The sequence below is a fragment of the Grus americana genome, chromosome 25 (assembly GCF_028858705.1).
Source record: "Grus americana isolate bGruAme1 chromosome 25, bGruAme1.mat, whole genome shotgun sequence".
Classification (NCBI taxonomy): Eukaryota; Metazoa; Chordata; class Aves; order Gruiformes; family Gruidae; genus Grus; species Grus americana.
Window position 1 is genome coordinate 690,693 of NC_072876.1, and position 27,097 is coordinate 717,789.

At 47.7% G+C, this 27,097-nt stretch overlaps 1 protein-coding gene across 6 annotated transcripts; it reads left to right on the forward strand.

The window, feature by feature from the left end:
- Window positions 1-428: 428 nt before the first annotated feature.
- Window positions 429-26,247, forward strand: C25H6orf89 (chromosome 25 C6orf89 homolog). Of its 6 annotated transcripts, XM_054803738.1 has the most exons (9): window positions 1,897-1,966; window positions 2,390-2,508; window positions 5,554-5,761; window positions 7,026-7,191; window positions 18,496-18,650; window positions 18,979-19,100; window positions 20,312-20,438; window positions 21,276-21,399; window positions 21,790-26,247. In XM_054803738.1, exons 3-9 carry the CDS (start codon window positions 5,573-5,575, stop codon window positions 21,873-21,875), a joined length of 969 nt encoding a protein of 322 aa, XP_054659713.1. In that variant the 5' UTR covers window positions 1,897-1,966; window positions 2,390-2,508; window positions 5,554-5,572; the 3' UTR covers window positions 21,876-26,247. The 6 variants fall into 6 exon arrangements, with proteins under 6 accessions (XP_054659715.1, XP_054659710.1, XP_054659711.1 ...); XM_054803735.1 differs by lacking the exons at window positions 1,897-1,966; window positions 2,390-2,508 and adding an exon at window positions 436-1,059; XM_054803736.1 differs by lacking the exon at window positions 2,390-2,508 and having other exon boundaries at window positions 1,888-1,966.
- Window positions 26,248-27,097: the final 850 nt, after the last annotated feature.

Sequence of the window (27,097 nt, forward strand, 5' to 3'; positions counted from 1 at the left end):
CATTCCACACCTCCCCTCCAAACTTAGAAATGAATTTTTCATTGTCAGGTTGAGAGAAACGCCAGGAAGGCAATAAAACGTGTTGGAAATGAGCGTGTTGCATTTGAAAGCATCTTTCACCTTTAATAATTCATGATTCCAGCAAACGTTCCCACTCCAGAATCAAAGGGATGGCTCATTTGCAAGCTGTTAAACGCATGCAGGAGTATTTGGAGGAAGATCAAGGTCCGAGATATTAATAGCAACAGGGAAATGCATATTTGTTTGGACCACAGGAATTTTTTTTTTTTTAATCAAGTTGTTTCCCTTCGAGCTGTTTGTAATTCCTCAAGGCGTTCCATGAGAATTAGAGGAGTTGCCCCAGCCAAGCCAAGATTGCAGAAGATCTCAGATACCAGCCCAAAGTCAGCAGGCATTTACCACCGTCTTGCTTTGATGCATCCACCTTGAAAGCAGAGAACCCGGACGAGCTCCTGACAAGTGGGAACAAATCATCGGCCAGAGCTTTCCGTGCCCCAGCCACTGGGTCTCGGGTCTTGCCCAGCAGCATCCTCCAGAATTTCACCCTATTCCCCTCAAAAGACAGTAAAATCGGGACGCAGAGACCACCCCGCTTCGTGTGCTGGGATTGACAGGGCAGGAAATTCAAACCTGAGAAGAGGAAGTACTTTTTCTCACAATGTTTAATTAAACTGCAGAATTCATTGCTCCAGGAAGTTGTTGAGGCTGAGAACTTAAACAAGGCTGAAAAGGGACCAGAGAGACACCAAAACACCACCACAGCTACAACCAACAGCTGACTCTGAGAAGGCATTTAATTGCAATTAAGGACCGAAGCCTGTGCCTGGAACCCCTTGCTCCTGCTTTCCTCAGAGCTTTTCATGCCGGGAGCAGCTCTGGGGACCTTTGCTTGCTTCATCTCCTAGCCCTTTACTCCAGGAAGCTTTCCCCATGCTTTTTAGGGCTTTCTCACCCTTTTTAGGGAGTTAACACCCCATGCATGGTCACTGCTTGTCACTCGAGCTGCGGGAACTGGCATGTGTCCCCATGGGGCTGGGGGTAAGTGGGGTTCACTGGATGGGTCTTGGTGGGGAGCATGAATGCAGCTCAGCGGCTATGGGGTCTGGGGGGGCTGCTGGAGGGGGTGATGGGTGGGTGCTGTGGGGGAATGCTGGGGCTGTGATGGGGACTTAGGGGGTGCTTGGGGGTGGAGAAGCGTCTCATGGATGCTGTGGGATCTGGCTATCAAAGGATTTGGGGCTGCTGTGGATTCTAAGAGGTGCTGGGGGGGTCTCAGGGGTGCTGTGGGCTCAGGCAGGTGCAGGGGGGATGTCTGAGGGTGCTGGGGGTTGAGGTGGGTGCTGGATGGGAGGTCTTAAGGTGCTGGGGGGGTCTCGGGTGCTGTGGGCTCAGGCAGGTGCGGGGGGGATGTCTGAGGGTGCTGGGGGTTGAGGTGGGTGCTGGATGGGAGGTCTTATGGTGCTGGTGGGGGTCTGAGGGTGCTGGGGGCTCAGGAAGTTGTTGGGGGGGGTGTCTGTGGGTAATGGGGAAGTCAGGAAGGTGCTGGGGGTGTCCCAAAGTGTGCACGGGCTCAGGTGGGTGTCGGGGGGGAGTGGTAGTCTTAGCGTTGCTGGAGTGGGGTCTGAGGGTGCTGGGGGGTATTCATGGACTAGGGGGGGTGTCTCTGTGTTCTGGGCTCAAATGGGTGCTGGGAGTCTCAGGGGAACTCGCGGCTCCGGTGGGTGTTGGGGGGTCTTAGGGCCACCGGGGGGGAGGGCTTAGGGCCACCGGGAAGTGTCCCGGGTGCAGGGACGCCCGAGCCGTGGCTGGGCCGGGCCATGGCGGAAGCAGGAAGCGACGGGAGGGCCCGGCCCGGCCCCTCGGCCCCCCGCGTCCCGCCTCCATCGCGGGCGGGAGGAGCCCGGAGCCGGGCGGCGGAGCGGGGCAGCCGCCGGGCGGTGCCGGGGTGAGGCCGGGGGCGGTTGAGGGGGGAACGGGGCGGGGGTCGGAGGGGACCCGGAGCACCGGGGCGGGCCGGGCCTCGGCCCCTCACGGCGGGCACGGGCCTGGCGGGGCTCCCCGGGCCTGGCGGGGCTGCCCGGGCCTGAGCGAGGCCCTCGCCAGGCGCCCAGCTGTGGGGGTGGGGGCTGTTTTCTGCTTCAATTTATTGATTTATATATAAAAAAAATTAGTCCTGGTAGGAGCTCCTCTGCCTCAGATGTAAATAAGGGCGATGCCGTGGGCCGGTGGTGGGGTGCAGGCCGCTCTCCGGAGGATTTTTAGCCCAGGGCTGAGACCCGACCCCCCACCCCCCGAGCAGGGCCGAGGGAGGCAGATAAACCGTGTTAAAGCAGACGAGACTGTATTTTTATTTATATCGCTGTTTCAGGTTCACCAGCAAGACAAGCAAGCTTTTCCCTTTTAAAGACTCCTCCGCCAGCGTTTCTCTCTAAACATTGAGCGTTCTGCAGCCTGGCCCCAAACACCCGCCGTGCATCGGGTTTGCGGGTAGGACTGGGTGGAAACCCTTCAGGCCGAGAACCATCGCTATTTATGTTTGCAGAGAGAGCTGTTTATTCCTCCCGAGGTGGTGAAGTTCATTTAAAAAAAAAAAAAAAAATAGCAGTAACGCCTGGGTTTAAAAGGCCTGTGTCTGAGGGGTTGCTGTGGCCAAAGGATAGGACTCGTTCAGTATGTGCGTGTGACAGCAAAGTGGGTATGGTAGTCTGTTCTTATTATTTTGTTGGTTGTATTGTGGTGATAGGAAGGGAAATAAGGGATTGTTACTAGGTTTTTAAGACTACTTCTGTTCTCAAAACAATGTGGGAGCGTAATGCCTTATTTCCTAGCCGAGGAAGTGGGTTAGTTACTCTTGAGTTTGTCAGGGAGCTGCGTTGGGTTTTTAATGTCTGTGACTTGCAGGGATTGTCTACAAAGGTGTTGAATACAAATGCAGAAGGGAGAGAACTGGGATGTATCTCGTTATTTTATCATAGTTGGATGCTTCTGCTGTTTGGAAAGGAGGAAATCACCGTGTTTGAGAGCATTTCTGTAGGGATTTTTTTAAGTGGTTCCAGGCAAATCCTGCAAGCAGGGGAAGCTGGCTGAATCCGCTGGAATTCAGCGTGGGAGAGCTTCACAGGTGAAAGCTTTGGCACACGGGAGCCAGAGGAAGCTAGATAACCTTTCAGACCATTTGGCGCATCAGTTGCAGCATCAAGGCAACTAGAATAATCAGGAAAGCTGGGGGGGAAAAAAAGGCATTTAATATCCTGCAGATGTGCTGGCTCTTGCTTGTTATATGAATTGGGGTATTACATAAATGAAAGAGTTAGTAAAGCAATGTATTGTTTTTATAAAGCCAAGTGCATGCCAGGTGGTTTACAGATGAGAAGATGTCCCAGCCTTGGAGGGCTTATGATTCATAATGAGACATTATTGATCAAACATGCTTTGGGGCAGCTTTGCCAGCCCATGAGGCTGCTCAGGTGGTAAGATCTGGGACAAATATTTGTATGGAATGCAAGGAATGGCAGTAGAACAGGGCCAGGAGCTAATTAACCTGGCAATGTAGTGCAGCATGTTCTCGTTGCATGCTGGGGGTTAGGTTTTAATTTGGCATTTTACTCTTGTGGTGTTTCTAAGGCTGTGGCTAGATATTTGACACTAATGTTAATATAACATCTGACATTAACTGCTCCACTTGGAAGCTTAGGCAGCTGCTGACCAAACAAATAGGGGTTATTTTTCAGCCAGATAATTTTCCTGATCTGATTCACCATGTGACCACATAAATGAATGTGCAGGAGCAGAATGGGGAGTCAGTCCTGGGGGTAGAGAAGCAATTGCTGAAGCTGGTAGTCCTGTTGAAGAGTGGGGGTTTTTTTTCTGCAATGCTAGGTGTAGTTTCAGAAAAAAAGATATTAAAAATGCCATTTTTTGAGTTCTGACTTCTTGTAGAAGCCTGTAGTTTAGGGGGAGAGCTGTCTGCCAGTTCTTTAAAAGCAAATCGGATTTCAAGTTTGGTTGCCTAACAAGAGAATATTATTTCTTGATATATGCATACATATATACATACATTTATGGCTGATTTGTCCTGTGGGAGCAGCCAGAATGAGTTACACAGTACTTGTCAGTTTGTTCTTAAGTGAGCAAAACAGATCTGTGCTTTTAAAATGCAGGCTGTGCTGTGAGGTGTGTGCAGAGCAGACCTGTGTAAATAGTTGTACAATTCTTGCAGTACAGCGACAGACTTTGCAGAGTGAGGTTGTGAACTGGGTGAAGCAGCACAGAGGATTCACCAGCTGGTTCCTGGTGTCAGGCGGTACTTGGAGCGAAAGGGGGACAGAGGCCTGATTTCCATTTTCTGCTGGGTGTATTGATTGTGCTTCTTGTGTTTTTATGATGGTCCTCAGTCTGCGCTTTCAGGGCAATGCATCACTAAACTGTCTCTCTCCGGAAAGAGTTTCACTTGTCCCAGTTTGATCCAGGTTAGAGTTTTTCCAGCTCAGAAACAAGCAAAGCAAGACCTCACACGTGCTCTCTTTTCCCCAGCAGTGTTTTTCTGAGGCTAAATGTCTCTTTAACAATGGGATGCTCACGTTGGCAGCTATTAGCTTGTCCAGCAATTTCTTTGCATCTTTTCTTCAGCCCATCTGCTGCTCTCGGTATCGCAAGGCTCTGCCTTTGTGGCAGGCAGGGGGAGTGGTAGAGGAATGCATTTCTCTTTTTTTTGGGCATCTTAATGTTGGTCGCTCATAGGTGTGTTCTTACAAGCTTCCCTGTTGAAATTTCACGGTGGGAAATAATTTGCTGTCAAATGCCATTTTGTCTCTGTCTCAAGTTCACAATGCAATTTTTGCTGCGGTATTTAGTTCTGTGGCATTTCTGCATACCAGTGACCTGCAGGCAAACTTTCAGAGGAACGTAGGAGCTTTTGTTGCCTGCAGAGCATGCTGCTATCACATTACTGTTACTCAATAATCAGTTGGCCTGGACATTAGGTTGCGAAAATTTAAACAAATTGTAAACTGTTGAACTTTGCCCCACACATATTGCTTATTTCTCTGTCATGTTCTTATTGCTGACAGGGGATTTAACAAAAACAAATCCACGTTAAAATAAGTGACTAAAATTATAGTGCAGGAGAGCTTAGCTTGGCTACTGTGTGTGATGATCAGCTTTGTATTGCTGGCTCTTGTACTTGGTAAGCAATTGCTTTATGGGATGGATTCATTTGGACTGCATGAATAAGTGGAGTTTCATTGATTTCTGGGAAGCTTTGTTCATTTACATAAGCTGTGAATCTCGGCCGGTTCTTCTCTTGTCAGGAGATTTCACGGCTCCTTTTAGTCCCTGGGGAGATACTGAATCAGCAGAGACTATTAGGACTGCAGCTAAATGTTTTGCCTTTGGCTGCAAACAGGTTTGCTCCGGAGAAGCCTTCCTTCTCGCCTAGACGTTGTGATGTTCCTGTGATCTCTCTGCATATGCTGGTGTTGAGCTGTACGGGGGGGAGTGTGTTTTCTGTTAACGTACTGAATCTCTCCGCAGGGATTTTTCATTGGAGGCCATGGAGCTTTCGGCCAATGAGCTCAGCATTTATGACAAGCTATCGGAGACGATTGATCTAGTGAGGCAGACTGGCCACCAGTGTGGGATGTCTGAAAAAGCCATTGAGAAATTCATCAAGCAGCTCTTGGAAAGAAATGAACCCCAAAGGGGACCTCCCCGGTACCCTATCTTAGTGGTTCTCTACAAGGTAAGGTGTCTTGTGCATGCACGGACCGTTTGAGGGTCAGGGTTCTCCTTTTGCACCTGAGCCTTTTATTTCCCATTGTATTTTCTTGATGAATTTTTCTGAGTTTCTTTATTTAAAAAGCTGTGAAGCATAGCTTCCTTCCTTTGTCCCATGAGCTGGTTTCAAAACAGAAGACAGCTGACTGAGATTTGAAATTGCTCATGTGTGTTGAAAGTTTAACATGTCAACACCTTTCTCTCCTTAAATTATTAAAGAATGAGACTTGGACTGATTCTTCAGGCAAAGATTCCCAGTGTCAGCACCCTCAGTGGAAAAGTGAGGAAGGAAGGAGGTCCTTAAAGTTCAGAGTTGAATAATGAAGAGATCCAGGTTCTGTTTCTGACCCTGTCACGAGCGTCTACCTGTCTTTATTCTCCTTCTAATCTATAAAATAAACCTGTTGCCATGACGCTTGATGCTAGAAAAATATTTTGAGACCCTTAACTAAAAGGCACTGTAAAAAGTTTTGCAAAGGATGCTATTGTTAGGTAGGTTCGAGGTGTTTGCTACAAGGATGAAAAACTTCCCACTGGCGTAATATTCAGTTGTATTTTAGTGTCATCTTTATAAAATCATCACAATGGCTTCTATTTAGAAAAAAAATCAAGCTGTCTTCCTCATGTCCTATAAAAAGCTGTAAAATGTGGCAGGAGAACAGGAAACTAGAAATTTGAACTTTCAGCTTCTGTTCTTGTTTTTGCTGTTGATTCACTTTGACTTTGGGCAGGGGAAGAAATGCGTCATGTCATCTCTTTAAGGCTTATTTGGGATTCTGGTATGGAGGAGGGAGCTGGTGCCAACTCTGCCAAAGTGTTTCAAGGCTTGATGGATGTTTGCAAAAAGCCTTGAAAACCTTGGGTAAGAGGTATGGCAGAAGTGCAAGCTTTTATTTGATTAGGTGGGAGGAATCGGAACTATCTGTAGATAACCCTCGCTGCTCTGGTGCTGGATTATTTGCAGTGCTAAAATACATGAACAGAGTTGTGTGGCTTGGGTTTGAAGGCTGCTAAATTTCATCCTTGGACAGCCCTAACAGTAAAACTGAGTTACAACTCTGTATAATAAATAGCATTGCAGTTGAATAAGGAGCCACAGCAAAAATTTGAGTGTTCATCTTAGAGCGCACAGCCACAGCCCTTTGATACCAGCCAGAAGGTGTGTCCTGGTCTGAAGATGCGTCAGCTCACTGCAGTATAATTAATTATGTGCCTGTTTTCTCTCGCAGGGCCTGCTCACGCTGGGGTTGGTCTTGCTGACTGTTTACTTCGTGTTCCAGCCATACAGCCCGCTGCCGCCTGAAGCTCCGCTCTCTCGAGCCCATGCCTGGGGCTCCCTCATCAGTCACATCCGGCTGCTCTCTCTGCCTATTGCCAAGAAGTACATGCTCGAGAGTAAGGAAATTATTTCTCTGCTGTAACATAAGCCTAGCAAGAAATAGCAAGTTAAATACCAGCCATGTGAATCATTTGAGTGTCTCCCTGGGCACCAAATAACAAATGTGTTATTGGCATGGCACCATGGTTGTCTCTTTTCCTACCACTGTACTTAAAAACAGCATCCTGAATTTTAGCTAGGGCACTTTCCCTTCCATTCATTGGGGCTGAAGCATATTTTATCTGTAATTACATAATTTTGTTCTTGCACGTTCTCTTTTCCTTGCTTTTAACACCTCAGGTTTTTTCTTCCACAAGAGTTCCCCTTCCTCTCAAAATCTCTGCAGTTCTGAGAATCATACTGAGATAACTATGCTGGGTAAACATCACCTTTTTTATTTTTTCTGAGTAAGCAGGCAAAAACAGTTTGTCAACCAAATCTTGATATCTGTGAGCAAAGTGTAGAAACCTCAACATGTGACCCAGGTTTAAGGAAAAGTAGTTTTTGACAAGTGGCGTATTGGGAAAGGACTGTGTACTTAAGAGCTACCATGTTTATAGCAGTTAATGTAACATTAAGGGTAATGTGTGTGTGTGTGTGTGTGAGTGAGGAAGCTAGATAAGTGGCTCCCTAATGAGGTGACCCCATCCCGGGAGAGGAATGTAATGGTTTTTCCTAGACTGGCATAATAGAAATGGAAAAGTTTGAGTATTTCTCATTCCCAGTTAATCGTTTCCACTGACTTAGACTGGCAAATGGGTGTAAGCATGGGCTCTGCCTCTTTGATAAAAAACAAAGACTGTCAGTAATGATAAAGCTGTGAATTATTTTGAGCAGGGATGTGGCACAATGTTGATCATCTGTCGGCTCACTGTAAAAACAAACTCCTGTATCCATGCCCTCAACGGGTTTATATTTAGCTTCAGCAGCTCATTGTGTTGGAGTTGTCTGTCCTGGCTCTGACCTTCCTGCCATAGCTAAAAAGGACTCCCTGAAATGCCAGCGCCATTCTGCATTTTCTCTGTGTGTCTCCCTGTCTTCCGCTGACACGTGGGATTTCTGTTGATTCAGGTTGGTATGGGTGGGACGGGGTATCCCCCATTGTTGTCTCCTTCCTTAAACACTGGGATCTCTCGCAGGGAGGAAAAAACAAAGGCGAGGAGATGGCTCTGATAACCACTTGGCATTAGTAGCCTGCCTTTCAGCGTGGACACCAGTGAACAACCCCCTGCTTCTGTATGGAGAAGGAAACCAACAGGAACTTCAATGCTTGTATTTGTTCAGTGAAATTTTGTTCAGAAAGTTGACAGGTTCTTCCTTCAGATGCTGCAGGGCGCCTTTGGATGGGGAGAGCCCAGGGAGGTTCCTTGGCACAGCAGAAGGTTTATAGGACTAGGGCCTGAAAGCATGAGCATCTTGCTGTGAAGATAAATAAGAGCAGGAGCAAGTCTGGGATACTGATGGGAAAACCAGCTGAATGGGGAGGAGATTGGGGAAACATCCAAAAGAGCAGGGGAAAAGGGAAGGATGGATGGAGGAGGAGGATGTGAGGTGGTTGTTTAAATGCATATAAAATCCCCCATGCCTCCATGAGTCCTGGAAATCTTCTGAAGTGATGAGCAATAGGGTGGGCAGCAAGCCAGCTCTGGGGAAAGAAGGGGAGGTCCAGAGGGGATTGAGGCAGTTCCCCCTCTTTCCAACAGTATTAGGTTGTGGTGGAAACTACATGTCCCAATTAACAGATTCGCTAGGGATGGCCAGGCTAACTTGGATACTGCCTCAGCAAAAGGAACCAGACTAGACCCCAGCTATCTGAATGGGAGAGTGCAGCACCTAGCCTAAACGTTGGCTGAGTTCCTGCGGGAATCCCTTGTGTCCTGGCTTCCCGACGGGCAGCCGCGGCCATCGGGGCTGTCCTAGTGACACTGGTGTCAACTTCATGGCTTGCTGCTGAATGGACCATGGTAAAGCCATCTGGCAGGGATCTGGAAGAGGGAGTTTCATGGCGTGGGGCTGAGTGGTCTCCCGAGCTCTCTTTCAGCCCTGCCTTGTGCATGATGTAATGTTTTGCCCTTAATTTTGGTCTTGTGGCCTGCTGAAGGGAAGGGGTACAGCTACATCTTGCCGTCCTGTTTGTTGATGTGAGTATAAGGCCAGGAGGTCTTGCAAGCAGGTCTCACGTTCTCTGGTGCACGCTTGAAAAGGAGAAGGCACTGTGTAAAGAGCCTGAGCAGCAGAGAAAACCGCTAATGAAGGGACTCGATGTATAGACTCCTCTTTTTTTTTTTTTTTTTTTTCCCCCTCTATGTAGATCCTGATAGATGAAAATTTTGAGGGGGCTGAGGATGAAACTTGGAGCTTTCTGTGCTCAGGCACCAGTTCAAATCCAGCTCAGGCTGGTGTTGTTGGAAGCCACCTGTTAGCAGTTTGGAGGCTGCCTTGGCCCACCAGCAGTGCTGGCAGACTTCCCCCAGCCACGCGGCCCAGTGTGGTGCGGACAAAGCCCGGCTGTGACGTGCGTGGGCGCGTGGGTTGTCCGTTTCGCTTCCTCCAGGCCTGAAGCGTCTGGGCAGGCAGGGGCAGCGTGCCTGCGTGGGGCTGCGGTCTGCGGCCGTGCTGTCCCTCCTGAGCCTGCTCAGGGAGTCGTGGGCTTGGGGCAGCTTTCCTGTCTCCGGGATTGCAGGTTGGAGCACAGTCCCCTGGTAGATGTGGGCTGACCAGCCAGGTTTGTGTGGCAGAACAAGGGGAGCTCAGATGCTGGGTTTCCCCTGAGAGCTAGAGCCCCAGGTTGGAGTGGTGGTGAGGCTTTGGGAGGAAACTGCTCCCTTCTCCCTCTAGCACAGGGTGACCTACCTTCATCCACATCCCTTCCACCCCACAAGCCGTGCTGTGGATGACAAAGGGCTGCCTGTCTGTTGGTGGCTGTGGGTGGACCTTTGAGTGGCCGAGGTGAGGAGCATGTCCACAGAGGGGTCTCTTGCGTTAAGTTTGTAGGATTAGGTCCAAAGTAAATTTCCTTTTTGCCTGTCTCTGCTCTGTTGCTTGCCTGCTTTCTCCCCCGGATCAATTTCCATATTAAAGCTAATGTTCCCACCCTTTGTTTCTTCAAAGCTGACTCTTAGACCCTTGGGTTTGGCATCCACGCCTCTTTTTCAGCTGTTTTCCGAGGGCTAGGAACCAAGGTCCCTTCAGTTGGGGAAAAGTTCTGCGGAAATGTGGTTCGCATTTGCTTTTCCTGAGCTCATGTTTACGCAGAGCTTGTGAAAATCCCAATGCGGGGTCATGCTGCCTGCTCCGGGCTGGGGGAAACGACTCTCATTGCCACAGCGTGCGGCTGCTGGCTGGGTAGATCAATGTTTCACGTACACCCCAGGGAGGCGGTGGGTTTGCAGACCTCTGGGCTCTACTTGCTATAAGGAACACAGTGGATTTTGGGTGGGCATGTGGGTTAACTCATCTCTTCTCTGACATAGGCTGGGATGGATAAGCCATTCCCTCTGTGTTTCAGTTCTCTGGGCACAGTAGGGGTACGAGTACTTCCCTCTCTCCCCTGCAAGCATTAGGAAGTAATATAATGAACTCTCAAAGTCTGTAGTAATTGGAGCTAAATGAAAAGGGATTTTCTAAGTTTTAAACCCACAATGGTGGTCACTCTGTTCTTCAGTGGTTCTCCCTTCACAACTGTGTGACATCCTTATAGCTTTGTTAATATCTAAATGTAAATTTTGATGTCAGCTCCTTGATAACTGTTCCCTGCCAGCCACACAGAGCAACAATGTGATGAACAGAGCGTTAAGTTGCTCTTATATTAACTTGTGTGTCTGCCCGTGGTAAGTTCAGTCCTTGCAGCTCAAAAGCTCAGCAGAGCGGGTCGGTCAGTGGCAAACAGGCTCTCGTCCAACAACGTGACAATTTGCACATTGTGCTGATAACAGGGGATTGTAATGACCTCAAGGAAGATCCAACTTTGCCTCTAATAATGAGATCTGGTTCTGACCGCGTATATCCTACGCAGTTCAAAATCAAGTGGATCAGTAGCTGCTCAGCACCTTTAAAATCAGACGGAAGACCACATGTAGCTCAGTGTTGGAAAAGGGATCCTGTTTAAGTTACCCCCAGCTCAGAGAAGACTGTGTTAAATAATCCTTTAGAGAGAGGAACCCTGCTGGAGGAGCTGCCTTTAAGCAACACCTTGAAAATGGCCTGTCCCTGTCACATCCAGGGGCCTGCTGGGTGCCTCCAAGAGCTATTTGTGGGGATGGGTCACAGCGGGCTGGGTTACTGGGAGAGGACAGCAGCCTCTGCCTCTGGGCTGGCCACCTTCAATTTAGCTGGAGGCTTGCCTTGGTGCCTGGCCAGGCCCTGGCTTCTTTCTGATCTTAACCCTTTGCGGGCAGCCTGCGATGGGCCAGCTGCAGCCACGTTTCTCTCTGCTTCTCACAGTCATCTCATCCCCTCTTACTGTAGCCCTGAAGTGTGTTTATCCTTGGCACAGCTCTGCAGAAAAGGGGAGCATCCAGCTCACCTTTCTTACACAAGGGTGGACTTTATGCTTCCCAAGCTTAATGTGGGCTAAGCACCCAGGTATTCAGCTAGCCTTTCCCCGTGGGTTTTGCAGCCCTTGCTGCATCTGACCTGCTGGGCTCAGTGATACATGAGCCCAAGGAACATGGTCCTGCTCTGAATGAAAAGGTTGTGCAACAAGGCTGCTTGGGAGGTAAAGCAGGGTCTGGTTTCTAACTTCGTGCTGCCTTCAGCGTGGTCTTCTCTTGCTCACAAGGGATCTTACTTATTTTTTTTTCCCTGAGCAAAGTCAAGCTGGTTTGCTTTTGTGTTTATGCATATTCTCATACACCTTCTCTGGGGGCTGAAGGATTTTGAGGTGTGTGTGAGCCTGATGTGGGTTGCAGCACTGTGCAGGGCTCCCTTCCATCCCCATACAGCTGACAGTTTATCTGATCTTTTTTGTGTGTGTGCGTAAACAACCCTTTTATATTCTAACCTGAGAGTGACCAACAGACGTGTGTTGGCCCATTCAAAGGGTGGGGGGGGGAAAGGCTGACTCCACAGTGCAGGGTGGTGCCAAGCTGTTTTCATATACTGCTTTACTTTGGCCTCCGTTCAGCCAGTGGACTGTTTATTTGGATTTGCTGACAGTAAACTAACTCCTAACTCATTGTGGTAATCCAGAACATGAAAAACTCTTCCTTTTGCTTCTGTATTTTGATGCCTCCAGAATTTTTTGTTTCCTGATTTGCAGAGCAAGTGAATTCTCACTTTGGATTTGCCTCCCTGGAAAGAGTGATTGTGCTATGCACAGCCTGTTGTAGAGGCATTTAGCGGCCTAGCAGAGCCTTGTTTGCACTAGTGACACAGACGTGTCGAACCTTTTACAGGCTCAAGCCACCGTCGGGCAAGTGGCAGCACCTGGGAGGGATTTGCTTCAAAAGCATGCTGTTCCTCCAAGCTGGATTGCTCGTGCAGATGCTGCCAGAGCAGCACAAGCTGTCTTTTAGAGTGCATAACCAGAGGTGCAGGCTGCAGTGGATTTTGGAGGTTTTCCTGACAGCTTGGTCCCTGCCTTCAGTTTTCTAGATTGGTAGGTGCAGATTTCTCCTGGAAATAATGCTCTTTTGCCCCAGTGGACTGTGAGTTCCTCTTCGGCTAGGCTGAGCAGACTTGATTTCACAATGTCTCGTTGGATCAAAATCATTTTTGTGCTTTGGTAGAGATTGACTAATCATGCTTCGGTTGTTTCACCAGCCGTTACCCATTAGTGAAATGAATGAGCAGTTCTTCAAGCTGTCGACTTTTTACCCAGAACAAAAATAAGGGTTTCTTGATAGTTTGTTTGTAGCTGTTATTTTGCTGCTAGCTGTTCCTAAAAATGCTATGAACCAAACTGGGAGGTACTTTCTTCTCCTGGCATAAATACATTCAGTATACTCAGAGCTACAAAAAAGTTCAGTATGAGGAAGAGGTGAGGATCTTGTGCTGAACAGGGACACTGTTGTATATATTTAAAACCCCACTGTGATGCATTCCTTAATCAGGACTTCCACACTGTAATTAATAAGTACTCCTTATGATTCCTGTCTGACTTACTCAAGAACTCATCAGTTTAGCCTGACTTTGATGTGACATTTTAAATGATCAAATTAATTTTTAGCCTAGTGATAAATTTCAGCAAGGTGGAGCTTGGGAAACATTGCTTTTGGTCCAAGTGCTGTCAGTGTCTCCTCTGAACTGTGTCACACAGTAATTACAGAGCTCTTAATTTCTATATCTGTAATGTAAGAATGATGAGATTTACCCACGTCATAGAGTTTGATCATGAATTGATGTCCAAATTGCTTTGAGTTTTTAAAATGCCGATTTATCTTTATAGAAAGTCTGGGAAAGGGGATGTGGTGATAAGCATAGAGTATATCCTGCTGCAGTGACATAGCTGTCACAAACTATTTGAGGAGTATAGTATCTGTAAGTCTGCAGTGGTCCTAATGTGGCAAGTGACTAGTCGTATCTTAGGAGCAAGAACAACCTGGCCTGTTTATTCTTTGGCTGTCAAAGCAATAATAGTAGGTTATGAGCTGCAACTTCACTTTAAGGTTAATGGCTAGACCTTGCAAATCCCTGTCCTTAAAATAATGGAAAACAGCACTGTAAATTCCAGCATCTGGAAGCTAGATACTTCCAACTGGAGAGAGAGCTGCAGCCCTTGTGTGGCGATAGTAATTGGATGTCAGAGCACTGAGAATCTCGGTGGCCCTTCATCACTGGGAATCTTACAGGTGGGACTGAATGTCTCTTGACAAGCTCTGCCCTGTGTCAGCCATAGGAATCAGCTGGTAGTTGGGCTTTTGCTATGACAATTAATGGAGGAGGTGGGTATTCTATGGGCAGTCAGATGCACATCTGTAAAGGGGCCCTTTGGCCAAGGGGAAGGTATGGTTGCAGGCAGCAGAGGGTAGGCTGAGTTCTTAATCCCTTTATTTGAAGGGTCTCTTCAGATCCACCTTGAAAAATTCCCCAACTTTTAGAAATGTGCAGCTGTGGGGGGATTGTAGAAGCAGAGATCAGCATGTTCTCGTTGGATCTAGGACGTAGGAACAGGGTTGTGGCTGTCAGTGCAATGCCGTAAATGAGTCACTGGATCAGGCCCGGCTGAGTTCACCCCCATCCTGAGCTTACATTTGAACTGGCCAATGTAGAGCTGCTCTGCTTTTTGAGACCCCTGAGGTTTACCTATTCCCCTATCCTGATTACAAGTATTTTTGTAGTTCTTGATGATATGGTGAATCCTGTGAGGGACAGTCCAAAAGTGTTGTGGGTGTTAATGGAACAGCCAGGCTTGTACAATGGACCTACAAGAAAGGACAGAGAAATATCTTGTGAATATTCAGCCCACGGCCTGGTCTTTCTTGAGAGCCCTGAGTTCATCCTAGGCTTGCTGAAGTTGCTTGACTACTCCTAGCACCAGTTGCTGGTCCCTAGTGAGGTATGTGGTGAGACTGGGGAATAGCTTCAGCCTCAGAAAGAGGAATTGGGGATTTGGAACCAACCTTTGCAGATTGTGGAGCTGCTCAGTGCATTAGACAGCTCTCTGGGGACCTTGCTTCTAGTTATGGGTGATGGTAGCAAAAAGGTAAGGACAGAAGAACCTGGGGGAACTGTGAAGTCCTGGGGAGTCTCCCTTCCTCTGGACCAGACTTTCTTTCCTGTGCAGATGTAGCTGTCACTTGCCTGCTGGAAACTTCTTCATCTTTATATCCTGAGTGCCGGGGAGCAAACCAGCTTGGTGGGGAGCCAGCAAGCTGCCTCAGCACCTGCAGTTCTACGTGCAGGAGGTTTTACGTTTTCAACATGTATTTAGGGTCAGGAGCAGCCCTTGGCTCTGTGTGTGTCTTGGAGCAAAAGGTCCCCCTGCTACAGGGCTTCCCTTTGAATCTGCTGTGGTGGCAGACTGGTATTTCGCCCTCTGTATGGTGCCTAAAGAGACCAGGGCTGTTGCTGAGGTCCTGCTCTCAGATTGATGTGGGCAAGTTGCCTTAAGTTTTATTGCTTCACTGGAACGGATAGAAGCAGTGCCAGGTCTTCTCAGTAACCTCTCAGCTTCCAATCTGATTGTCCACACCCAGCATCTCTGGGGTTGTGCGCACACACCCCTCTCTAGTTCTGGGGACAGCCAAAAAACTTGGGAGATTCTCTGTGAAAATGGCCAAGAAGGGCGGGGTACTCATTTTAAATTGATTGTAAATTGAAAATTATTTTTCTGCATAGTGGAAAGTACAGTCATAAACTCCTTCTAGCATTAATCATAGATGCATTTTAAGGAAAGAGTTGCTATCTCGTCCTCTTTGCTGTTAGCAGCTGGAAGTCCCCAGCCCTGGCTCTGTTAGGAGCTATCCTGACACAGAGGAGAAGACAGCTCTTGTTCTGGAGAGCTAATAAAGCAAAAAAAGCAAGTATTAGGTGGGTATGACCGATGGGGAGCTGCAGTTCTGCTTAACAAACGAAAGGCTGGCCCTCAAAGATGGGTGAGAAAGCGCAAGCATGAAGGTTAGTTGGGACTGGCGTGCGCTTCTGTCGCGTAATGGATAGTTGTACGTGTCAATACTACAGCTGCTTTCCTGCACTCAAACTCCACAGGGATAATTGCACACGCCCAGCCCTTTAACATTTGAATGCAAGTGGATGGGACCATCGTGTGACGGTTGCACGTGATGGCTGCACTGGGATGAAGAGTGCATCTTTCTTTTCAGTCTGCAAGCAGACTGTGCGTGAGCACAGACAGTGTGCTTGACTTAAACCAAAATAATCCCCCAGGGTGTCTGGGCAGGGTGATAATGTAAAAGGAATGCAGGGAGGGTAATCGAAAAAGAAAGAATAAGCATCCTTGGTAAAAATCCTGCTTCGGTCCCCAGTGTGCAGTTGCATGCCCTCTCCTCTGCGTACAGTCTCTTCTCCCTCCCTCCCTGCGAAGGGCAGGCGCTTCTCGCTGCCCGTACTTGTCATGCCAGTCACACGCATGCTGGTGCACAGACTAACACCCTCAACAATAAATCTAAAAGATTAATTACAAAAAAAAAAAAATCCCACAACCCCACTTGTGGCATTTGAAATGCGTCTCAACCGTGCTCTGCTTGGGTTATTCATCGGGAAAAGAAATAACCTCCTGAATCAAGCAATTGAGAATGCAAATATCCCAGCCTAACTCAAAAGAGGAATCAAGCTCTATACTGTCAAGCTGATTAGCATCCTGTTATGTGGGGTGCTGCCCTGAGCCCAGAGAGAAAATTTTGGGACAACTGTGCTTAATGCTGTGGGATAAGGTTTCTAAGTTTTGCCCAGAAAGAAATTATAGTATTGCTATTCCCTGTATGATGAGAGACCATGAGCTAAGTTTTGTCGTTCTCTTCATGGCAACTGCCCTTCCTCTGGTGAGATCTTTCAGCCTTTTGTTTCCTGTCACTGACCAGCTGTTTTTTGTGAGTTGAGTTTTTTTGTTGTTGTAAAATTGAAGCTTTCTACAGGCAGTGGAACAAAGATTTTCTTTTTTCTCTTGTGAGCAGGGAGGGAAAGTACGTTGGAGCAGTTTCTCATGGGAGTGAGACTTCTTGCAATAAGGATTTTACACTTTGTTTTGCCTTTTTACCCTTTTCCCTGAAAGCAGTGTAGACATGTCTTCCAGAAAGGCTAGGAATTCTGTCCTGGTCCCTTCCAGTTCATATCCCAGCAGTAGGGTGGGAAATGTAGCATTGGGGAGTTGACTGGAGATATTTAGAGAGGGGGGAAAAAAAGCAAAATTAATTCCAATCTGCTTCTTGTTGTTATGTCCCAATGAACCAAAATCCTCTATAACATTCCTTGTTGTCTGTTGCAGATGTCAGAGGGGAAAATAAAACAAGAGCTTTCCTATTAAGTCCTGGTCATCAATTATGACCTGTGTACAGGAGCATGAGTGTGGCTGGAAACCACGATGGCAGTAACAGGCAGGCTGCCTGTGGGTTTTTCTTTTTCCTCCTGAAAAGCTGCCATGCGTCCTTGTTTCCCAGCTTTGTTTTTCAGACAGGTTTCACTGTCTCTTCCTTTTCCCCTTTCCCATCCTGAGTGGGTGGCCTGCAGCAATGTCCAGCAGACTCAAGCTGTTTTGACATGTGCTGGCACCAGACGGGACGGGTGGGCCTGTCGTGAGGACAGATCTCTGGACGTTTTGCATGAGGTGTGTCCTGAGCCTTGGGTTTTTCTTAACCCACCCTGACAGATCAGGCGTTCGAGTGGGTTTACTGTCGCTGCTGCGAAATTAAGAGCCGCGTCCTTTTAGTGTGGCAGCTGCTCCTGCAGATCCTTTAGCACAGAAATACGTGATGTGTTCAGCATTATCGGCTCTTACTCTGTTCATTCAGTGCTGCAACAGGTCTCTTCTGATAATGTTTACTTACTTTTTTGTGCTGGGAGGGCTGTTAAGTTGGACGAGGAAGGTGGGATATAAGCATCAATTAATGGTTTCCCATAAAATTTGAATTTTGAAAGATGTAAACGTTTGCAGTGTTCATTGTAGGCCAGTTCAGCCGATTATGGTGAAACAATGATTTCTAGGATTTGAAACAGATATAGCTGTGGTCCAGGGGTTCCTCATGCTGAGACTTTTCTCCCCATTTCATCTTCAATCAATGCATGGGATGAATGAAAACAGCAGCAGCACATCTTTGTGAAATCCCACATTCCCCAGCTGCTTCTGCACATCAGAGACCAGGCAAACTTTGCCTCGGACAAAGTCTTTCCTAGTTGATGCAGAGGTAAAGGGGAGGGCAGTGACTTCAGGAATGTCTTATCAGGGTTCATGGCACCAGTGGTAACCATGTTAAAGTTACTCTCTTTGACCTGGCTATTTCTTTTTTTTTTTTTTTTGTCTTCTGGGTGTCTCCTTGATAATGTGTCAGGGTTGCTCTTTTGCTTGTGGACTTGTTTCAATTTAATTGCACTATATATGGTGGTTTCCGTCCTTCTATTAATAATGAAAGGGTGAGTTAGTCTGTCTGCCTTGTATATACAGAGAAGTGGAATTTCCATAAAGCTCTCCCATTTCTCACAACCCTGAGCCATATCTCCAAAATCTTCAGCTTGTGCTGGAAACGTTCTGAGTGCCCTGCCCTGGTGAAGCTTGGTTGTTTTTTTTTTTTTTTAATAACTTACAGCCATTGGAAGCTATAAGAAATCTCAGTGTTTCATGTTAGGGATAGTGAGTTTATCATCAAGTCTGTCTCCTTTCCATTTCATTTTTGGTCTTATTAAACATATTCCTCTTGTTTCCTCCCAAGAATGCCAGGACTGGTGGGCAGCAGGTTGCAGACAGAACACTTCTACGCTTCCCGCAAACTGCACAGTCTGTTCTGCTGTGAACAGCCTTCAGATAGTGACAGACTTCAGAGAACTATCAGAAAAGCTCCCAAGGTCTCAGCCTTTTCTAATCAAGGTAATGCATGGATTTGTAAGGCTGGATGATTAGTCCAAACTCTTGAATAGCACCAGCCAAAGACCCCTGCCTGGTATTTTCAACCTCAAAGTGCTGATTGAGGTAGAACATATATCTAAGACCACATTTAGCCCCAGTTTAAAGATGTTGGGGGGCGAGGAGCTCACTGCATCCTTAGCAAGTTGTTCCTCTGACTAATTATCATTGTGGTTGGAAACTTAACAATATAGTTGACTGTCATTCTTAAATGTTCTGTGGCAGGATGGAGATAGGAGAGGAGAACAACCCCAGGTGCACAGCTTTTATCTTTTGTTTTGTGTCGGTTAAGACAGGGCAGCATCTCTCCTATGAAGAACTGAAGCATTTTCAGTCCCAGGATCCAGAACTGGCAGAGGTTATAATAGAAGAAAATTCAGCTGAACTGTGGAGCTGCCCGTTTTTCTTGCCCTGGTGAGTCAAAGACAGAACATGTGATAGATGTATATGTCTTTCTGCAGGGCTGCCCAGGCTTTTGCCTATGTGAACTACCAGGAGCTTGCAAGTTGCACTTAAACTGGAGGGAAGGGGAACAGGAGTGGGCTAGAGTCTTCTGTCTGCCTGCTGGCACTAATTTAATCAAAGGAGAAGAATTCTGCCCTAAAAATGGAGTGTTGTGGCTGGGGCTTCACATATTGCTGCCCTTACAAGACAAAAATATCCCAGTGACTGCTCTGTCCTGTTCTTCAGGCTGTATGTTAATCATCTGGACTGTGGTCTGATCACCTGAGACAGCTGGTTTACATTTCTAATCACTGCTGCTCAATGGAAATCCTGCACCATTAGTGCTGACTGAGAAGAGGTGCTGTGACTTTGCTGGGAAGTAACAGAAAGATAAGGGATCTTGCAGTTTGGCTGGTCTCATGCAGAAGAAACAGCCTACCCTCTGCTCACTGTGCTAAAGCCTTTAGTGTGACTACAAGACATTTGAACAATTCGGAGCTCTCTTAAGGTTGCAGAGCTACCCAGTATGTTAGCTGTGCCTTTTCACGTGGAGAAGAGCAAGAAGTAAGGTGGGAAGGTGCCACCTGGTGTGGAGCAGGCTCCCTGACGCATTTGTACAAGCAAAGGAGCAGTGTCCAAGCAGACTTGGAGAAGGGCTTGGTGGAGTCTCTGCCTTGGCTAATGCTTAGATGGGATCTTCTTGCCACAATTCTCAACCACAGCACTGGTAGACGGATGATTAGAAGTATTAATCATATCAAACCACTAGACAGAGATGTAAAAATAACGAGCCCCACCCTGCCTTTTCCAGTTACGTTCCCTGGCCTTGTGGTTTCAGTTATGGTTGTGTACAATGCCACCTCTCTCCATCTTTTACAATTAATGGATCAGATCAATGACTCAGATCCTTTTAAGGGAAGAGGGGAGGGAAATAAAGTTTAGGCATCGATGATGATCTGGTTATTCCATGTTTACATGGTTCAGCTGCAGGTACTAAGAGGAAGATATGAGGCAGCACAGGTTTAGAAGCTGAGAGGTCGAATTTTGCTCCTGGGGCTAGTCTATCAGCAGGTGGTTTATCAAGCATGAGTATTTGTGAAGAGTTTTGATCTGGAAGTAGCCTTTTAAATACAAGCATTATCATTGTGTGATATTTCTTTAATATGGGTCATTTTGTTTAGGAACAAATCTGTGAATAAAACTCGGATTCTACAGGAATTTTTCCCTACTTCCTCTTTGCTGTCCTTCCCCAAGACAGTGTCCTTGGAGAGCTGCTTCCTCATCCGCCATCCAGATTTGGGGAATAAGGTGAGAAATTAATCCCAGTGATATTACCTCCCTGTCTGTGAGTTCATAGAATGGGTTGGGTTGGAAGGGACCTTAAAGATCATCTAGTTCCAACCATGTGCCATGGGCAGGGACACCCTCACTAGCTCAGGTTGCCCAAAGCCCCATCCAACCTGGCTTTAAACACTTCCAGGGATGGGGCCTCCACAACCTCTTTGGGCAACCTGTTCTAGTTGTCCTCCAGAAGCTCCAAGCCTTCTGGAGGTTTGCAGGATGCTTTTAGCTGATACAATCCTGACAGAATCGTTTAGTGCTGTATCAGTTCTGTCCATCCCTGTGTAATGTGGCATCTCGAAGTTGCCGTAGCGCCCAGAAGTTGTGTCTGGTTTTGTGCAGGTGGTACACTGCGCCTGTATCCCTCTGCAGCTAGAGATGCCTGTGCGGTGTCCCAGCTCACGTTTATGTCCTGGCCTTGCTCTGTAGCTGGGTGAGGGGATAGTGTCTTCGTGCACGGCTGGGCAGAACTCATTTAAGAGTTGCAGTTTAGGAGCTGTTCCTGGCAGTCAGTCTCCCGTTCTGAGATACGTGCCGTGGAGATGTTTCACTGGAGATAGTGACGCTTCAGGCTTCTAGCCTGATTTCCTCCTTTGTTTTCTTGCGGGCCTTGTGGGTGCGGAGGGCCTACATTGCCTTGGACAGAAGAGGGAGGAGGACCCTTGCATGCAGCTGAACTCAGTTATGATCTACTAGTATCTTGCGCTGTCTCACCTTGCTGCAGGGCAGTGACTTGCGCCTTGTTTGATCAGACAGCCCCAAGAAAAGCTAGCAAGCTTTTGAAATACTGTCCTCTCATCCTAGAGCTACAGTTTGCACAGCCTCTTTGCTGTTGGAAGTGGACAGCTCACCCTGACTGTTGTACCTCTGGATAAGTGCAGAGGACACTGTGAGATGTTCAAGGTGGAGCTGGAAGCTGGAGATTTGGGTGAGTACCAGTGCTGTAGCATGCAGGGTCTGGGAGGTCCCTTGGAGTCAGGAGTCTGCTTTTCTGTCTGACCCCTGAGAAGGTGGTGTGTGCCATTACCATCTCCAAACTGGTGTGTGCCTGGGGCAGTGCAGAGGAGTGATTGTTCTGGATTGGGAGTTTGTGGCCTGGAACACAAACAACAGGATACCATGAGATGCTCAGTGTTAAAACTGGGTAGCAAGGACTACACAAGACACAGTGCTCTGCCGGGTATTACAAACCCAGTGTGTTATTGAGGGCAGTGTCTTTCCAAAGAGCTTCTGCATACCCCCATCGCTTCACGGGAAATGTGAGCAGTCACTAAGCATGGATTCATCTAATATGGCCTCTTCATTGCATCTTCCAAAGGTTATGCCAGCGCAGATTACTGGACGATGAGCTTCATGGCCAAAGGGACAGAGCCGGCGGTTGTTTGTGATGGAGCTGCTAGCTAAGGACAGTGGGGTGGGAAAACAGAGCTGTTTCCAGGACAAGAAGACTTTCAGCTTTGAAGCCAAGGCAACGTCTTGAAAGCGATAGAGCTGGGGCAACTGGGGTGGGCAGCTTTGCCACCCTGCATGTTTACAGTGTTTAAAAATGACTGTTTTCCTGACCCTTGAGGTAATTCTTTGCCTTTCCTCAGATGTATTTTGGGAGAAGCTCAAGCTATTTATGACCTTCCCTTTCCCCTCAGGTAAGCCCTGGGTTTGCAGCAGAGGATTTTTTCCGGGAGAAACAGAGGGATTCCTCAGGGTGAGATTCACCTTGTGTCCTTTGCAAATTCTGAAACTTCCTGGGGGGTTTGGGAGTGGAGGGGGTGTGTGATGTTCTGTGTACATTCCTCCTGAGGAGGAGGCTTTGAGCCTGTCTTGTCAGACCGGCTCTATAAAGGGAATGAATTGGTGATGTGTCCCAGCTCCACCCCATCTTTCCCTCACAGATAGCTGTGTGCCTCAGTAGTGTGCCCTGCAAAGCCAATCTCAGCTCCATGCTCCAGGGCTGGGATGAGACTGGCAGCCTGGGGCAGAGACCCTCGCCCACTGCATTATTCTTGTACCTAAAGAATAAGTTCAGGCCTCTTCTTTGTCTTGTGATCACTCTTTTGCGGTTCTCTCTCAGCAGGTTGAGTCAAATAGTAACTCTGCTTTTGGTTTTTTCCCTCCACCTCTTTTCCTACAAAAATACCGATGCAAGTTGTAGAGGTGATGGTGCCGAGAGTGCAGTAGTTCTGGATGGAGATGGGGCTGGGTGCAGAGCAGCTCTGTACAACTTTCATCTTCTGATTGTGGCTCTGACACACCGGGGCTGCATGACCATTTTCACGTACTCCTCGTTTTGAGAGGTGCTGCCTGCGTTCGTGGCCCAGGGTACCTATGGAAGCACCTGAAAGCATCTCTGCCACTTTTTTTTTTTTTGCATTGACTCTTTCCAGACCAGGAACCCTGTCTTCAAAATGAACATTGGTTTTTCCTGAGTCCTTTCCAAGCTGCCTTCACATGCTTCCTGTTGCTTGAGCACTGCTTTATCCAATGCCCTGAGAGAGGCTCGGTTTCAGTGTTTGCAGGCTGCGGATGCTGCGATCCCTTCCAAGTCTGATCCTTTGGGTCTGATCCTGCCGTTGAAGATCATTTACAGATGTGTTAGGCTGAACTCATAGGCCAGGGCTGTGGTTCAGGACATACTCTCACACTTGTTAATATGGAATTGGGAGGGGTTTTGTTTGAAAGCAAGTTAACTCTGTTCTCAAGAGCGAGAACCTTTTCCTCTGTAAATATTTTAGGTACGCGTAAAAGGACAGATTGGAAAAATGCCTATCCAGCCTTTATTTTTGAGCGAGACCAGGAGAATGGGAGCAAACATCGTACTAATCTTATTGGGGTCTGACAAAAGCTGCCAAGTGGGATGACCACGTCTGGCCTCCTGTACAAGGATAAGGCAGAGAACAGTTCCTGCTCCAAAGAATTTAGTCTGAGGCCTTGACGCTACGAACATTTCTATGCATAACCCTTGTTTTTCTCCTGTAAACGAGTAAGACCAACCCCAGCACCCATGCCAGTCTGTGTACATGGCCTTTGATGCTGGACCGACATGCACCAGATCTAGTAGAACCAAAGGGGGAGAGCCTGACTCTCGGGACAGAAAAGGACTATCTTAATTTGTAGCAAAATATTAAAGGGAGTTGGATTAATAAGACTTCTGTTAGTATCGTTAGTGCTTGGGGTGTGTTTTACACTTGTGACGCTGCATGCAATCTTGTACATGCCAAGACACACACATATCACCCCTCTCCCTCCTCTTAAAGCCTGGGTCTTAGCTCATGGAAATTCAGGAGTTTGGTGATGGCAGAATTAGGGCCTCGTTAGTGACTGTTGCTATTTACACTTTGACAGCTTCTCAAGTCAAATTCAAAGGCTGACAAGGTTACTTCACCTCTTACTGGTTTTGTACCTGATCCATTTCTGTAAAGCATTTGGTTAGAGATGCACGGGGAGAGAACCTGCTGGGCCCATGATTGCTGAGATTGCAGGTGGCTTGGTGATGCTGTTCCTTCTAAGTGTCCTTGAATGTAACTTGTAAAAGAGCTATGGAGACAATTCTCAAGAGTCTGTGAAATGCCTGTGTTTTGAGAGTCGCGCTTAAGCCATTGTGGCCGTCTGGCTCCTGTGGGAAGAAGCAGAGAAAATGGATGTATTTACAGTTGCTGTTTATACTGGGGGGAATGGGGGGCTCTAGGGCAGGTTTGTGCCTATGTAGCAGAAGTACTCTCATATGCTTCTCCCCTCCTCAAAGAGTTGCAGCTGGTTGGACAGAAGATGGTGAATCTGGACTGTTTGCAGATCAGCTTTCCAAGTGCACTTTATGGTCTCTGCATAGGTTTCCAGATCTGTGTCTAGGCGATACATTGCATATGTCCCAACCTTGCTCCCATTGGAGTTTACATCATTTGTTTTTAAACTTCTAGTATATTTTCTCTTCCTTTTCCAAAAGCTGTAAGGAATTAGCTGCTAAACTAAAACAGGAGGGCAATTCTGCTGATAAAGAGCCGATTTTTGGCCCTAGCCGCTGTTGAGTGCAGAGCCCCGGTCTGTAGCACGGCTTCTAGAGCAGCTCCTGTCTTCAGCTGCCAGAGGAGTAGTGCTAATGCCTGCCGCATCACAACACTGGCAAGGAGCTGGGATGGAAAACTCAGAGGTGAGGCCGAAGTGGCAAAACTAGGATGGCCAAAAGGAACCCCTGGCTGAATGGTTGCAAGTGAGCCTTGGTCATCTTTTGGCTGTGACACCCCTGGAGAGCCTGGTGGCTCCTAGAGATCTGCTGAGGCTGAACTAGGGGGATGTGGCTATTTCCTCCCCTATTGAGGCATTGTGGCAACAGCCGGCATTGGCTGAGTCGCAGAGGGCGTGTGTCCCATCGGGGTCTCCCTCACCTCTGCCTTCACTTTGGCACTTGTGCGTATCCAAGCGCATGTGCTGGTCTGGACAATCCCCCACTCCCCACCCTGCCTGGCTCAGAGGGGTCAATGCATGTGTCCCGGGTTTTAAAATCTACATGTGTGCTTCAGACCTCTTTGCCTGTGAGCTGAGAGATGGACTTCTGCTCACTTGATGTCCCAGAGGACAGGAGGGTTGTGGTTTAAAGCTGGTTTCCAAAAGCAGGGGTCATTGACCATTGTTCTCGGTCAGCCCTGAACTCAGGGTAACTGAAAAGAGGAGAAAGGAATATTATTAATTACTTCAGTACTGGGAAATCAGCATCCCCTATGGGAGCCAAGCTGCCAGTTTCTATTGATTGGGGGTTTTTTTCCTTTCTTCTTTTTTGTTTGAGGTTGGTTTGTGGGGTTTTTTCCTCCCCTCCCCACTGGCATTGCGCACACAAATTCCCCTGAGGCGGCTCTACAGATCCTAGCCTCAAACTCCCTTTGCAACACCCTGGCAAGCTTTCTAGGGTCAGATTTCCCAGGGAGTCTTTGGGCCTTTAGCTTCTCCGGCTAGTACTCTTGCTGTAACGGTCTGGCAGAGAAGCTGGTTTTACTGGGCTGGATCAAAGCACCTCCCTTCTCTCGTGGCTGGGCTCTCTGGCTTCCTAGCAGCAGGTCCCGCACGCAGCGTGGGAACACCCGGAGCAAGAGGAGGCAACGAGCAGGAGAGCATCTCGTTATTAGAGACATGAACGCCAGCATCTTGGGAAGGTGATCTTCCTGCCTTTAAACCCCTGTGTCCACATCAGGAACGCTGCTCCGGGGAAGTGAGGTTTGCAGGATCTGCCCAGGCTCAGCGGTCCCCGTTTAGCCCTGTGCTCCCCAAGAGAACTGAGCGCCGTTTCGGTGGGTGTGCAAAGAGCTTTTCCTTCCTGCAAACCAAACTTTCTCTGCTTTGTAAATTTTCTATGTAGAACTATATATTCTCCTCTTCAGGAACCTCCTCCTTGTAAAGGATAGATTTACTGTCCTGCTGAGTTAAACAAGGGAGTGCTGGACTTCCCCTTTGCTTTGGAGATTCAGACAAATGACAGGTGATTTATTTTTAGCATTATCTCTTTGTCCGTGGGGAGGGGAGGCATGTTGTAAAGGCTCAGGGGTGCTGGGAGGTAAAGCTATATATGCATAAAGACTGTTTCAATGCTGAACACTATAAATTCAGTGGTGGATTAAAAAAAGAATGTAAATATGCACTTAATGCAGAATTTTATGGATGGTCATAATTTAATATATTGCAAACTTTGTAAATACTTGGAAAAAGCCTGTAAAGTGTGTAAATAAATGAGATTTGTATGTAAGAAGAATAAAAAAGTTTTTACGTTTTGCAATTAAATACAAGTGTTAATGCACCTTTTCACCTTTCCTGATTTATTTTCTTTTCATGTTGCGCATCAGCCATTGAGGGGTTATTTAAGCCTTTTTATCGCACTCTTTCTCAGTGGAAGGTGTCATTTTAAGTGCAAAGTCAACACACTTTGGAAAATGTTTTGTCAGATTCAGCCTGGTTCCCTAAACAAAGTTGATGCAACAGCTCTGCCTGTTCCTCCTTTCTTCCCAATAACAATCTCCATCCTTCCTTCACCATTCAGCTTCTTTCAGCCAGACCTTGAGGGGTAGAAGACGATAAACTCCTTCCAGAGCTGATAAAAACAGGCGAGTAGAGGAGAGAAAGATCCTGCTGCTACCCAGACAATGCGTTAGCCTCGTTAGGCACCAGAGAAGCCATGGCTGAAGATCCTCAAGCCATGAGTCAGTAGAAAAACCAGGCTTTGTCACTTCTGCAGCACGGAGTTGTGCCTTCCTGGAGCCAAAGGCTTCACACCCCATCAGGTGTCGGCGTGTGGCTCCGGTCCCTGTGCTGAGGCTGCCGGCTCCCTGATGCTGCAGCAGACGGGCTGTTCCTTGAGCAAGCAGAAGGAAAGTCGCATTCCTCATGCGCTTACCTAATGTTGGCTGGACACGAGCTTGTCAGCTCCAGGGTGGGGCTTGGACCCTGCACTGGTGATCTCCAGAAAGAGCTGTTGGGGAGTTGGGAAACTCTGCACCCCCTTTGCCAGCAGCCGTGCCTGACCTTGCCGAATGCGTCGGCTGTTACTCGTGTTTCCCTATGAGCCATGTGCCCTGGTTGTGACTCGTCCAGGACTGTTTTCTCTTCTTCACAAGCACTGTGTGTCCCATTTTCCTTAATGCTTGCTGCTG